The sequence below is a fragment of the Calonectris borealis genome, chromosome 1, assembly GCF_964195595.1.
Source record: "Calonectris borealis chromosome 1, bCalBor7.hap1.2, whole genome shotgun sequence".
NCBI classification, from domain to species: Eukaryota; Metazoa; Chordata; class Aves; order Procellariiformes; family Procellariidae; genus Calonectris; species Calonectris borealis.
Window position 1 is genome coordinate 213,105,448 of NC_134312.1, and position 13,220 is coordinate 213,118,667.

A 13,220-nucleotide genomic window follows, 5' to 3' on the forward strand; every position below is an offset into this window, starting at 1 on the left:
TAAGAAAGAGCACTATTAAGATAACAGCAATCTGCTTCCGCTAAAGAGAAAGATGATGGTGAAATCAGAGTCATTAATCATCCTTGTACGCTGTACATTATTTGAAAAATTATTATAGCTCAATAGTTTCAAGATATACCCAGTGTGCCATGCTCACCTTTCCATCACCTTTGCAAAGTCCAAGTGAATTTGGATGTTATACAAGATTAATTTTGTTATGACCACACTACTGCCCAATTAAGCTGTGTAAAGAATGAAACAATCACACTTGCCAAAATCCAATAAAGTGAAGTTTTCTGCCTAGCTAACATAAAACATCACATATTCAGCACAAATAATTTATGACTAAAATGAGTCTAAAGTTTTAAACTATTGCCATCTTCACGCATAACAATTTACATGCACAAATCACTTGACAGCTGATTGAATATGTTAATGTAAGATACAAAAAAATTTCACTTCAATTGTCATGTCTTTTTATCAATAATCTCCACAAAGTGGAAATTTATCTCATGTAGGCATCGTTACTTTCTATTACCCTCAAACTAAGTCCATCTTCTATAGAAAATTATGGGAGCTGGGATTTTTAAGATCAGAAAAACAGATATTATCTGTAGTATATTTGGGTTTGCTACTATATGCAGAAAGCTAGGTCATCTAAACACTGATTAAAAATATAATTTACCATTGAGGCTGATTCACCAGATCACTGCATTAAAAGTGGCATGCGTTTTTATTGTAAAATGTGGATTAGAAATGAGTCACATTCCAAAACAGTCAACACTCACAGCTTGCAACAGTAGGGACTTTGCTTCAGAACATTTCCTGAAACTGTGCTGAAGGTGTGTTAACCTTACAGCATGGATCAGCTAATCCCTGGCTAACAATGGGGGACAATGAGAGAGAATTTGAATGGTTAATTTTGCATTTTTATTAAAGCAAAATGGTGTTCGTTCAGATTTATTTATATTGCTGTAGGAAAAGAGTAAGAACACACTGCAGCTATTCTAAAATTTTTAAAAAGTTAACAAAAATAATATGAAAAACCCCTCCTATAAAAACTGCAGTGCATAATGTTAAGAGCAATACATAAAAGATTATTAGGGAGGGAAATCTTTTCTAGCCAATGTTATTATTAACGTTGCATTATGTACTGCCAGGATAAAAACAGCCTTGCCTTGGCTGAACTTTAAGAGGTAGTTTGCAAAGCAAAACATCAATCAATTCTAGACATAAAAATTAAATATCCTTAAAATTACGAAGAAGGGTTTCAGATATATGTCATCTTAAAGAACTGAAGCATCATAGAAATTAAGCCCTTCCATTTCCAATAAGACATGAAACCAATGTTTTTCTTTTCTACTTTTCATCAAAATTGGTTTTCGCTTCAATACTGAGCAGTTTCTCTTTACTTCTTAGGTTATCCAAGGTCAAAGGAATAAGTCTCTCTCTGACAACATCACTCTAAATTTTGCCTAACTAATGTCTGAAGTCCTCCAAAATGAAGTCTTATGGAATGGGAAAGCTCTTTCTTCCTTTTGTACAATTAAAACTATTAAGATAACGACATCTGTGCTAACTCTTCTTTCACTTTTGAAAACTGAAAGCTTTCAGTTTTCTACACCTTTCTAATACAGTGAAATCTACCTACAAGTGCCATTGTCTCGAATCACGAAGAAATTAAGTCTACAGATAAGTAATTATTCACTTGTACTCTTCATGCTATGTTTCCCAATTCATTTCAGAACTGCGACTTCATGACAAAGTAATTCAGAGCAAAGGTATCACCGTGAAAAAATAGTTTTGTGTACTTGAAGAGCTTTATTAACTTCTTAAATATATATCCAAATTAAGCCTTTTATGCAAAAGAATAAAAACTAAAATGAACAGAAACATTTATGGAAGACAAAGGGTTTCATGGCGTAAGACCATGGATTGTACTATAAAAGCATATTTTCAAGAGGTTATGTTAAGCACTGGATCCTTGAAAACCCACAGATCCTACTGATTTTAGCTTACTGCTACAAAATCCAGTAATGTTAACTGTGGGTCTATAGTGTAATATATCAAAAATGACACAAAAGCAAAAGCTAATTCAAGGCCAGGGAGAGCAAGACAAAAACAAATTCAAACTACATTTAATTTAGGTCAGTTTGGGCCATGCAATTCTAGGCTGACTCAAATCTCCAAGTGCTTCAAACAACTGTAACAGACATACTCTGCATTCTGCAGCATGTACCAACCTCATGGACAAATTATCTCGGACAAATTAAAAATGAAGTCTAGCTGGGCATAGAGGTACACACACCCCCAGACCCACAAAAGTATATATGATTCTTCTCAGAGTGATGAAAATAACTGATAGTGCAATACCTTGCTGGCTTCCCCACAGCAGAGGCTACAAGAATAAGAAGAGTGGCCCAACAGGAATAGACTTCGCAAAAGCAAAGCACGGTACCTCTTTCAGGGTATTTATTTCCATGTCACCCAAAGGACCAACTGCCTGATAGTGGGTAGAGGGTACCCAGAAGCCTGTTGTCGAGTTTAGTTTTTTGTCAGAAGGTCTGCTTCATAAGCTCCAGTGTGTGAACTAAAGACTAGTAAATGCAGGAATTTGCTTCTCAAGCACACCCATGATAGGGACTAAAATGCTAAAGTACATACACTCTAAGTAGTCCAAATCCAAAAAATATGAGGCATTACACATTTTCTATGCTGTGCCCACCTGAAGCAAAGCGACACACAAGTGTATGATGTGCTCTCTTTACAGTTCAATAAGCTCCTCTCTCCCAGTCTGCTAATGGCAATGTTTTAATCAAACGTCTACAGAAAGAACTTTTTGATTGAATGTAAAGGCCAGGGTTATTCACAGGCAATTGAAAAGTATTACAATTTTGCAGAATGAAAGTGTGAAGGAGTAATTAGGTATGTGACCAAGTGATGCTTTTACTTGATGAATTGATAGGATGTTGATATTTCTACCTACATCCAGACATAGTGAAGGTTTTCTTCTGATTTTTTATATAATATGATATGTAGCACTCAAATATGCAAAGTAGTGCTCATTCCTGAGGAAAATAAAAGAAATCCCCCCAAATCTTGAAGTCTTTTTACATTAAAGAGTTGCTTTTTCCCCCTAGTTAAAAGTTAATGTCTTCGATGAGGCTTAAATATTCAAAATTGCATCCAGAATTTAAAAGGAAAACCCAGTAAAAACAATGACATTTTTAGTCCAAAAACACTTTGGCCCCTTTTGTAAAGATGTTCCTTTCTAAAACAGTATATTTTAAAATAAAAGCTTTGAAATATATTGATTCTTAGGTAGAAAAACAATGAATATGAAATAGAGGCAAAATAAACTGGATTCCTAAGATCCATTCTGTACTTTTGCTTTGGGTTTTGGACAGCAGTAACATATTTTTCTGCTATCCGTCATCCTAAAATCCATTTAAGTCATCAGATGGCAGCATGAAAATTTTTCTATTTTTACATGTTTAAGGGGAATTGTTTTATGCTAGTTCATTAGTCTTGTATTATGTAACACCTTTTTCACTAATAATCTCAAAATATTTTATAAACAGGATTTAAATCAATCTTGTCAATACTGTTATTGTAAAAGAAAAATCTCTTATCCCACTGCAGAAACGATGACATGCAGAACACAGCAGCATTTGCCAGGGCAAACAACATTGCTGTGATACAATTCAAGGCCCAAACCGAGAAGCCAAGCCAATGCAGCTTTTAAAAACTAGCACAGAGCTCTACCAGATTTAGCTTGTCCATTGTAATCCACATTAGCTGACAGACTGAAAGATGAGTATAAACAACAAACAAAATTGGTGTTTAACAATCTGGAAAACATAAAAGTCATTTGAGATAATAAGATGTACAATCTGACTTTCAAGACTTTGAACAAATTAATTAAGAAAGAAGCGACAAATTTATTCTGAAGAGAAGTCAATGGGAAAATAGATATATACACTTATATGTCGATATTTTTATATATTTTAATACACTCATTAATAAAAAAATACCAAATCCAAGAGCTCCCTACTTTTGTGAAATTTCAGATCCTACCTTTTTAGACAAGAATTTCTTTCTACTCCTCTATCGCCATTGTCTTAAAAAAATTTGCTCATGAGTCATAGTTATATATGACATTTAATATTCATTTAGTAATGCCACATGACTTACGTTTTATTGTAGAACTATATAAGGCCACCTCCCTCCTCCAATTTACTTATTTAGGTCTAGGCTGCGCCTACATTCATATTATCCAATAAAAGCCTTTAGAGTACCGACTGTCTCAGAAATTTGCAAATTTTCCCCATTCTTTTTACAGCCAGAATAGGAAGAATGTCTTTTTCTTTGCAGCCTTTGTTTAAGCCTTTGTGTATTTCCTTTTAATGTGCTAAATCCAGGTTGCACTGGCTGACTGGGATGACAGAGAAGAAAGCTGAAAATTTTCCTAACCTCCCCATTTTGGCACCATCATGGCCCCCACACTTCCCTGCGCAGGAGCTGTCCCAGAGCACGCTCCAGAAAGGGTCTGAGCTCCCGGTGTCCCTCAGCAGGGATGCACCAAAACAGCCGCACAGCCATCTGCATGGGCACACTCAGGCATGTGTAAAGCTATCCAAAGATTTGATTACAGCTCACGAAAACTAACCTAAGTAGTCTGAAAATCACTTCTTTAGGAAACAACTTGAGTGTATCATCTGCACAGTACTCAGCATAGGCGGTGCAATTAGCAAAGCAAACCGGTAATAAAATAACAATAAATCATCATAATAATAGTAATAATAATAACAACAACAACAATAATAATAATTTGGAAGAACAATGGGAGACTGAAGAAATATGAGGAATTCATTGGGATCAAAAGGAGAATAAAGTACATATTCCTTAGATCTTATCAGTGTGACAAGACAGGGGGAGGAAGGGAACAACCACGGTACCTGAGTGAACTTATATTAACGTTTAATTAAGATGAAAGGAAAATGAAATTCCATCATAAAATAAATAGGAAGGTTCCCATCAATTTCTGAAAGTGATGCAGCAAAGCCAGCCTTATAGCTACTTTTAACTTAACTATACAGCGTTTTGGAAACTAAAAAAGAGATAAATGAGGCTTATTCTGTGCAACAGAGAAACTGAGATGATTCATCTGTTATTAAATTAATGCTTCTCATTACACAAAAGGATCTAAAATTTACAGCTAAAGAATAGATAACAAACAAACTCCCACAAATGTTTAATTGTGCTTAAAATGTCACAGAATAATTCGTTTTGTACCATCAAAGCTTCCTATCAAATTTATTCCCACGTCCAAAACTTGGCAAGCCAAAGTTTTCAAGCCACTGAACCTAGAAACAGAGCTAATTAACTGTTTCTTCTGTTATTCGCTGCAGGCCCAAATTATAAGGAATAACATACAGTATAATAGAATAAGGCCTTTTCTTTTATCTCATTTAAGAAAAACATACTGATGAAAAACAGTCCCTCACAGGACGATTTTTTTTTCCAAACTATTGAGTTGAAAGGTTTGAAGAATGTCAACAGTATCAAAAGATTTAATTACATGAATTTAAATCATTAGAATGTTAATGAGACAAATCACACAGTTCACCAGTGGTATACCAACTGTAAAAAGGAAATTTCTCTCTGGTGGACCAGTGGAAACACTACATTTGAAAATGCGTTGTGAATGCTAATCATTGCTGTGAGGCCCCCTGCCTCTGAAAACACTCAGGAATATTTGAAGGAAGAGGGCAGAGAGGATGAGCAGAACTGTTATTGAAATGGAAATGCATTCAAGGTACATTGCGTAAAACAAAACAATGAGACAGGTTTGTTGTGCTGCCGAGCCAACAGCTAAATGAAATCCTGAGAAGCCTCCATCTGGTATGTTACAATACTAAAAATAGCCTGACCTTATTTAGGGATCTATCAGGCTATCAGTTGTGGCTAGTAATGTCAGAGAAAAGTAAGACCATCTTGATTCACCAAAATTTGCAAATTTATGCTTATTCCAGTGACTAAAATTTGAAAATAATTTCTACATGGCATAAAATTGATTACTTTTTTTTTGCTATAGTAAATACAATGAAAATTATAGTTATTTAAGAAAAATTAGATTTTAATAAAAGAAAAAATTATATATTGTTTTATTTTTTTAAAGCAGCTTTTTTTTTTGCAAAAGCATGAGTGGATAACATTAACCAGTTGTCATGAAAAGCATCTGAAAAAAACCTAACAGAAATCAAAAAATAATATGTCAAAAATATTCGTGAGATGTATCACTTGCGTATATATCCACTTGCCTTTTAATTTTATTTAACATGTTAATTTAGAAATGGTACTCAGATTTGTGGAATGCACATTCAAATGAAAGAATTAAAGGACAAGCATCTAAGACTAGAGAAAAAGAGGATATCAGAAAAAGAATGTGATCACAGGAAACATGGTCCAATTGGTAGATCTAAAAATTTCTTCCTGGTCCTCCCATAAGAGGCTTCCTGGACTCCAAGTATGTTTTGAGGCTTGACAACAGGAGCTGAATAACAGGGATCTAAGATGGATCTAGCCCCAAAGATCAGCACTTCTGGGTGTTTTAGGCACGTTACAGTTATGAGAGAAGCTCGGCTACTCTATGCCCACTTACATCATGGCTGTTTTCAGCTTTGGACAGAAAATATCATAATTGAACTTGGCTTCTCTGATCCATAAAATAATTTGTCCCTATGGTGTTAGATGGTTTTTCGTGGTATCTAAAAAAGAATGATAGCTTTCAGAAGCTTTAATAACCAGCTAGCTAACTCTAAGAATACTTAAACGTTCACCAGAGGTGTCTCTAGGCATTTACAGTCTTCCTCCAGGAATGTCTGGAACTCCTGACAGTGCTGAAAAGGCAGGTGCTTGACTCATGTTCAAGTTTCAAAATAATAATTAAACCTAGCTTTCTGTTATCTCTCTGAACTGACCTGGCTGAAAAAAAATATTTTGGGGCATATCTGCTAAATCATATTTCCTGTAAGATAAATGATACAGTAATGGCTGCATTATCATACACTTAGCTCATCCAGTTTTGGAAGATTTTCCTCTGCCTTTTCAAATATTTAAGAGAGAGACAAAGTCCCACTAACACCCCATGGTGTTATAGGTTGTGTTATAGGCCCCACAGGGTATTACAGGCTGTACTGGGTCTGGCTGGGGTGAAATTAATTTTCTTCATAGTAGTCCGTATGATGCTATGTTTTGATTTGTGGCTGAAACAGTGTTGGTAACACACCAATATTCTGGCTATTACTGAACAGAGCTTGCACAGCATCAAGGCTTTCTCTCTTTCCTATTTTGCCCTTCTTCCCCCAACAGCAAGTTGGCTGGGGGTGGGTAAAGGTTTTGGGAGGAGACCCAGCCAGGACAGCTGACCTCAACTGACCAAAGGAATATTGCATACCATATGACATTGTGCTCAGCAATAAAAGCTCAGGGAAAGGAGGAGGAAGGGTGGACATTCATGGTTATGACATTTGTCTTCCCAAGTAACTGCTATACGGGTTGAAGCCTTGCTTTCCAGGAAAAGACTAAACGTCTGCCTGCTGATGGCGAATAGTAAATGAATTCCTTATTTTGCTTTGCCTGCACATGCAGCTTTTGCTTTTTCTACTAAACTGTCATTATCTCAATATACAAATCTTCTTGCCTTGCCTTTATTTTCTCCCTGCCCTACAGGAGAGGGGAGTGAGAAGAGTGTTTGGCTATTGGCCAGAGTCAACCCACCACATACTGTCCGTAAACCTGTTTTTGAAAAGTTCACTGAGCCGGGAGGGGATGCACACACATACAAACATGTATCTGGCCCAATGACTACAGCACCTTCCTAGCAGAGGAAACATCATAAAATGAAACCAAACCAAACTAAACTGAACTAGTCCTGGGAGCAGGAAGGAAAACACAGGTCTCTCAGTCCACTCTCCCAAACACTAGGGTGGAGGATGAGGTCATTTGTCCACATGTTTGTCTGTCTTTCTCATTTTGGAGAATGTTCAAGCATACAAATCCCAATCAGAAAGAAATGCCTATTTGTAAAGCAAAGACCCCGTGTCCTATGGGGCACTATTTTGGTCTGCACTCAGCAGATATGCTTCACCTTGACATTTCTTATTGGCTAGTCTAAATAAGTCCCTCTTTGGTAGCTCTGCTGTGTCCCATATCTAAGGGACATAACTCTTCCCATGCACCGGGTAAGAGCAAGGTGACTAATTCAGAACTGTCTATTTTTACAACAAGCACCTTCTGTTTATTTATCTAGTTCACATCATGTGTTGGAGACTGAACAGCCCACAGGCGCTTTTCAGTCTACTGTCAATATTTCTCTTGAATGTGTTTGGTCATTTGTCCTTTTATTTTTTTTAAGAAAAAGGAACACTAGTATAAAAGTGGTATAAAAGTGTATAAGTATTGATAGACTGTGTTATGGGAATAAATCATATTGATTGAACACTAGTGTAATTGCATCTGTATTTAGGAATTCTAACTCCGTAGCTGCAGAGTATCCTGGGCACAGGTCCAGCACTGGAAATGAGAACTGGGGCTCACAATGTCCCTTTTGGTAGAACCTAGAGAACACTAAGTGTAAAATGTCTCATTAAAACAGAAGAAAAGCCAGACCTATTGAAAGTGAGACCAGAGCAGATGATTCTTACATTAGGAAGGAAAACTGAGACTTAGAAATGATAGGAAGCCTTTTAAGAAAGCTGAATGCAAATGAACAGAGGAATTTTATTTAACATTTCCAGCCTTCCCAATGGTTGGAATTCCCAGCAAGGGATTTAATTCTTTTCTGCTTTACAGCAGCATCATTCTTCTAAATTGCTCTTGGCTGTGATCTTTACATGTGTTCTGCACAATAATTTATAAGTTTTATGAATTGTAAAAAACAAACAAGCTGGCCAGGACAACCCCTATTAAACTTCCTCATCAGTAGTCTTCTAAAAGACAGAACCCAGCAATATGATTGGTGTAGGTGGATAAATAATTAGGCTTATGCATTGGTATCATAAGAAACAGATGTGGACAAAACATGACAGATGAGAGACATTAATTAGGAGCTTTAAAAACATAACTAAGAGTATGCAAGGAGAAAGATTAGATACTGGCTGGCTAGCTTTGTACTACTTGCTTTTCTTGCCTCCAATCACTTAAGCCTGTTACTCCCTTTATTATATATTAACTTTGTCTTTCTCTGTTTCCTTTATCTTCAACTATAGTTGCTTTTACAGTCTAAAATGACAATGATATCAAATGCTTGTAGAAAAGCAGATTTTTTTTAAAACTCTAATAAAAACATACATTTATTTTAGGGTAAAATTGTTTTTTCTAGAACTCAAAAATGAAGAGACGTTAATAAGAAAACATGAAGTAATCTAGTTTGTGCTGTTATTTATCATGAATAGCTTTCATCTACAAAAGGAATATAGACAGACAAATGAAGAGCTGTTTGCACCATTTTAATATTATAGTGTGCATCTAGGTATCTTCTTAATAAGCGGGGAGGGTACATGTTGCTCTAAAAGAAAATTTCATAATTTATGTTACTGGTAAGGAGGAAAGACTTAATGAAATCGCAGGTTTTTTTCAGAGAAATGTTAGTTTTAGTCAGTTATAGTTTATGTGTTGAAGTCTAAACTACAAATTATGTGTATGTAATATGCTATAATTGACCTGAGTGCAATTATCATTCCTGATTTCTTCTTCTAGAAAAGAATTAACTGTGTAACTGTAAAAGACATGATTAATTGTAAGATTTGTTTGTAACTTCTATACAATACTGAATAGAATTTCTGTGGGAAAATAAACAAATTCTATATATGATTAAAAAAGTTAATACTTACATAAGGGATTGTGTCCAAGGTGTCTGTGTTGACAATTATAGGGGCAGGGCTTGCCTGAAAGGGGGAAAAAAAGAGAAAAGAAATTTAAAAAACTGAAATTAATTAATATTGAAATGCCCATAATGATACATTAAATTAAAAGTCTAAAAGCCTAGCCTCCCACTGAATTCACACCATACACCAGTACATAACTTTGGGTACTGTTCAATCAATTAAGGATGAAGGAAAGAGATTCTCAACCTCCAAATCACAGCTCACTGTGGTCTTTCTTTTCAGTTTCATTTGGCTTTGGGTCACATCCTGAACATATAATAACTAGTCATTCATTTTTTAGAAGAACTGTAAGAAACATGATTTATTCAACTTACAGTTAGGAGATCTTGGGGGTGAAGGTTTCAGCTTCCCTTACCTTACAAGTCCACTTTTTGTGTTTAAGCAAAACCAAGATGATCAACTGATCTTTACAGAGGATAAACCTCAACATTTTATGTTTACACTACTTACCATTACTATATAGGTATGTAGTTTATGTATATGCATGTATACTATGGTACTTATGTCAAAGCTATGTATTCTGCATGGTTCGTATGCACTCAGCTGATGTTCAGTTTGAAACACAGACCCAGTTTAAAAAGATTTGTGAATCTGTAAATCTGCCCAACCTGATCTTCAACTTATTGATGAAACCCATATCCAGGCTAGTTTCCAGCCACCTGAAATGCCCTAACCTCTTCCTTTTCCCACGCTGGGGTTCAGTGGTGGTGACCCAAGGCCGAGCTCTGATTCTACCCAGCTGCATAATCTTGGCTCAGACTCTGGAGAAAACTACAGAGCTGTGAGAAAGTAGAGAGTAGAGCCGCACATCATGAGGAAAATGTCAGACAGAGGCAGCACTGCTGAGATGGGATTGTTAATAGCTCAAGGACTTAGGAGAAGGATCAACATGTAGTCAGTGTAATACAAAAAGTGATGGAGGGCACCCCTTCTCTGCCTGATTAATGCCTGCTCGGTCAGCAAAGACTCTTCAGGCATTGTATTGGGCTGATGAACATACTAATGCTTAGCATAGTAGCTCATTAGTTCTATTTATCTACATTGTATATTAGCCAATGAATGAATGACTGTACTTTAAACTTGTATAGACTGCAGGGTCTCTTTGTGTGTGGCAGGGACGATTACAGCACTGCTGAAAACACTGATCATATTTCTATTGTGAAATATTCACTGCAGGATTTCAAAACCTAAGTAACATAACCCAAACTGAGAATGTAACATTAGCACAGCAATTGAAATACTTTGAGAATATCACAGTTTCTTTCTAATTTTGGTGTAGTTATGGTACGATAATTCTGTGTTCAGAGAAATTGTATGTTACTGCACAACAGCTATTGACGATTAATGCCATTATTTCTATACAACTGTGTAACCTGTGGAAAAAGAACCAAAAAAGAAATGCATACAATTTGGTGTGTATACGTTTCATGTTATGTATCAGTTATCATAGTAAGATACAGTTTAATATTAAAACACTTAGTATCTGAAAAGATATACCCATTTATTCCCATTGTGCCCTATAACACTGGACACTTTGGAGTGATACACAAAAGCTGAAGGCCATTTGATTATAATATTTTTAGCTTTAGGCATATGGAATGATTTATAACTGTATTATCACTGAAGGTTAAACAAAGGATTTCCTTTCCAGAATCATAGTTTTTGTCTCAATTTATCTCAGTACTCTTAAAGACTGCTACCTTTGCTACAGGAAGAAAAAGACTTTTTTTTTTTACAGTATTCTGTTGTCTCTACCAAATTCTGCCTCTTGTTGATTTTATCTTCTTTTTATTTTTTCATACCGTGAGAAGGTCTAGTACCAGATATAAACAAAGTTTGCAATCTTCAGAATGAAAGCATCTTTCCACTGCTTTAAAAAACAGTATCTATTAAAATAAGAAACACCTTTCAGAGTAATTTTCCAAAGCATTCTCATACTGTCACCAATTGCTTCTAACCCGTTGAGGAACAAAGCCTTATATCCGTACCAGATTTTTCTGAAATACAGCTAAAGAGATTTCTCAATCAGAAACTAGTAATTGTGGTAACACTATAAAAAATAATATTTAGAGGACTTGGAATTTCTTTTGAAAACTCAGTTACTCCTTTACTTCCTCTTACAAGCACAAGCAGAACCTGCATGTCCTTCACGCTATCAGTTGCAGTTGCTTTCAGAAGGACTTTCACAGCCTTGCTGGATCCCTGTTTCAGTGCTAAACCAACCTCACTGAGAAAAGTTTTCTCTTATATCTAATCAGAATTTCCTTTAATGCAACTTGTGCCTGTTGCCGCGTACTTCTCCTGTGCATCTCAGAGGAGTTTGGCTTTGTCTTCTCTCTAACCATCCTGTAGATGGTTGAAGATGGCAATTAGATTCTTCCCACAGCCTCTTCTCCAGGCTGAACAAACTGAGCTCTCTCTTTTCTTGCATGTTCTGTGCTCCAGACCCAGTCACTGTTGTGTGCCCCACCATCTTGGTTATCCTCCACCCAACACACTTTGGTATACTGGGGAACCTAGCACTGGACAGTCTCACAGGTGATGAGTAGGTGTCCCTCAGCTGCTGCCTAGGTTGTTATTAGTGCAGCCCTGTTTACTATTAGCTTTCACCATTGCAAGAGCACATGGTTGACTCATGTGCAACTTGTTCTCCACTCTGCAAGCTGCTGCCTAGCTGGACTGTACCTGGCTGGGACTACTGCATCTTTTATTCCGTCCAGGTGCAGGAACAGCTGCCTGTTGTCACTGAACTTCGTGAGATTCCTCTCAGCCCATTTCTCCTGCCCATTGAGATCCCTCTGAATGGCGACTGTCCAATGTATCATCTGCTCTGCCCAGTCTGGCATTATCTAAAACCTTGCTACCAGTGCACTCTATCTAATCCTTCTGGTTATTAATGAAGATGTTAAGCAACATTAGCACCAATATCAACTCTGTAGAAACACCACAAGTAACTTGCTATCAGTTACTGGACTTTGAATTGCTGACCACTACCCTTTGCGTCTGGTGGTCTAGCCAGTGTCCCACTCATCTTCTAGTACATCCATCCATTCACTATCTCTCTCATTTGGCTACAAGACTGAGAATTTGTGCTGAAAGCCTTGCTAATATCAAGACAAATGACATCTACTGATTTCCCCTCATCCACAGAGATAGTCATCTCATCACAGAAAGCTGTCAGGACGGCAAGGCACAATTTACTCTTTGTAAATTGATCTTAGTCTTTTCAGTCACCTCCCTCTGTCCTTCATGAGCCTTGACAAGGCTTCC

General features: G+C 36.6%; 1 protein-coding gene across 4 annotated transcripts in view; it reads right to left on the reverse strand.

Annotated features, from left to right (window-relative positions):
• DLG2 (discs large MAGUK scaffold protein 2) overlaps positions 1-13,220 on the reverse strand; it is a 1,041,736-nt gene that overhangs the window by 415,333 nt on the left and 613,183 nt on the right. For all 4 annotated transcript variants that reach the window (XM_075140226.1, XM_075140229.1, XM_075140227.1 and 1 more), the window contains one exon: positions 9,897-9,950. In XM_075140226.1, coding sequence (XP_074996327.1) covers positions 9,897-9,950 — 54 coding nt within the window. The remainder of the gene's footprint in view (positions 1-9,896; positions 9,951-13,220) is intronic.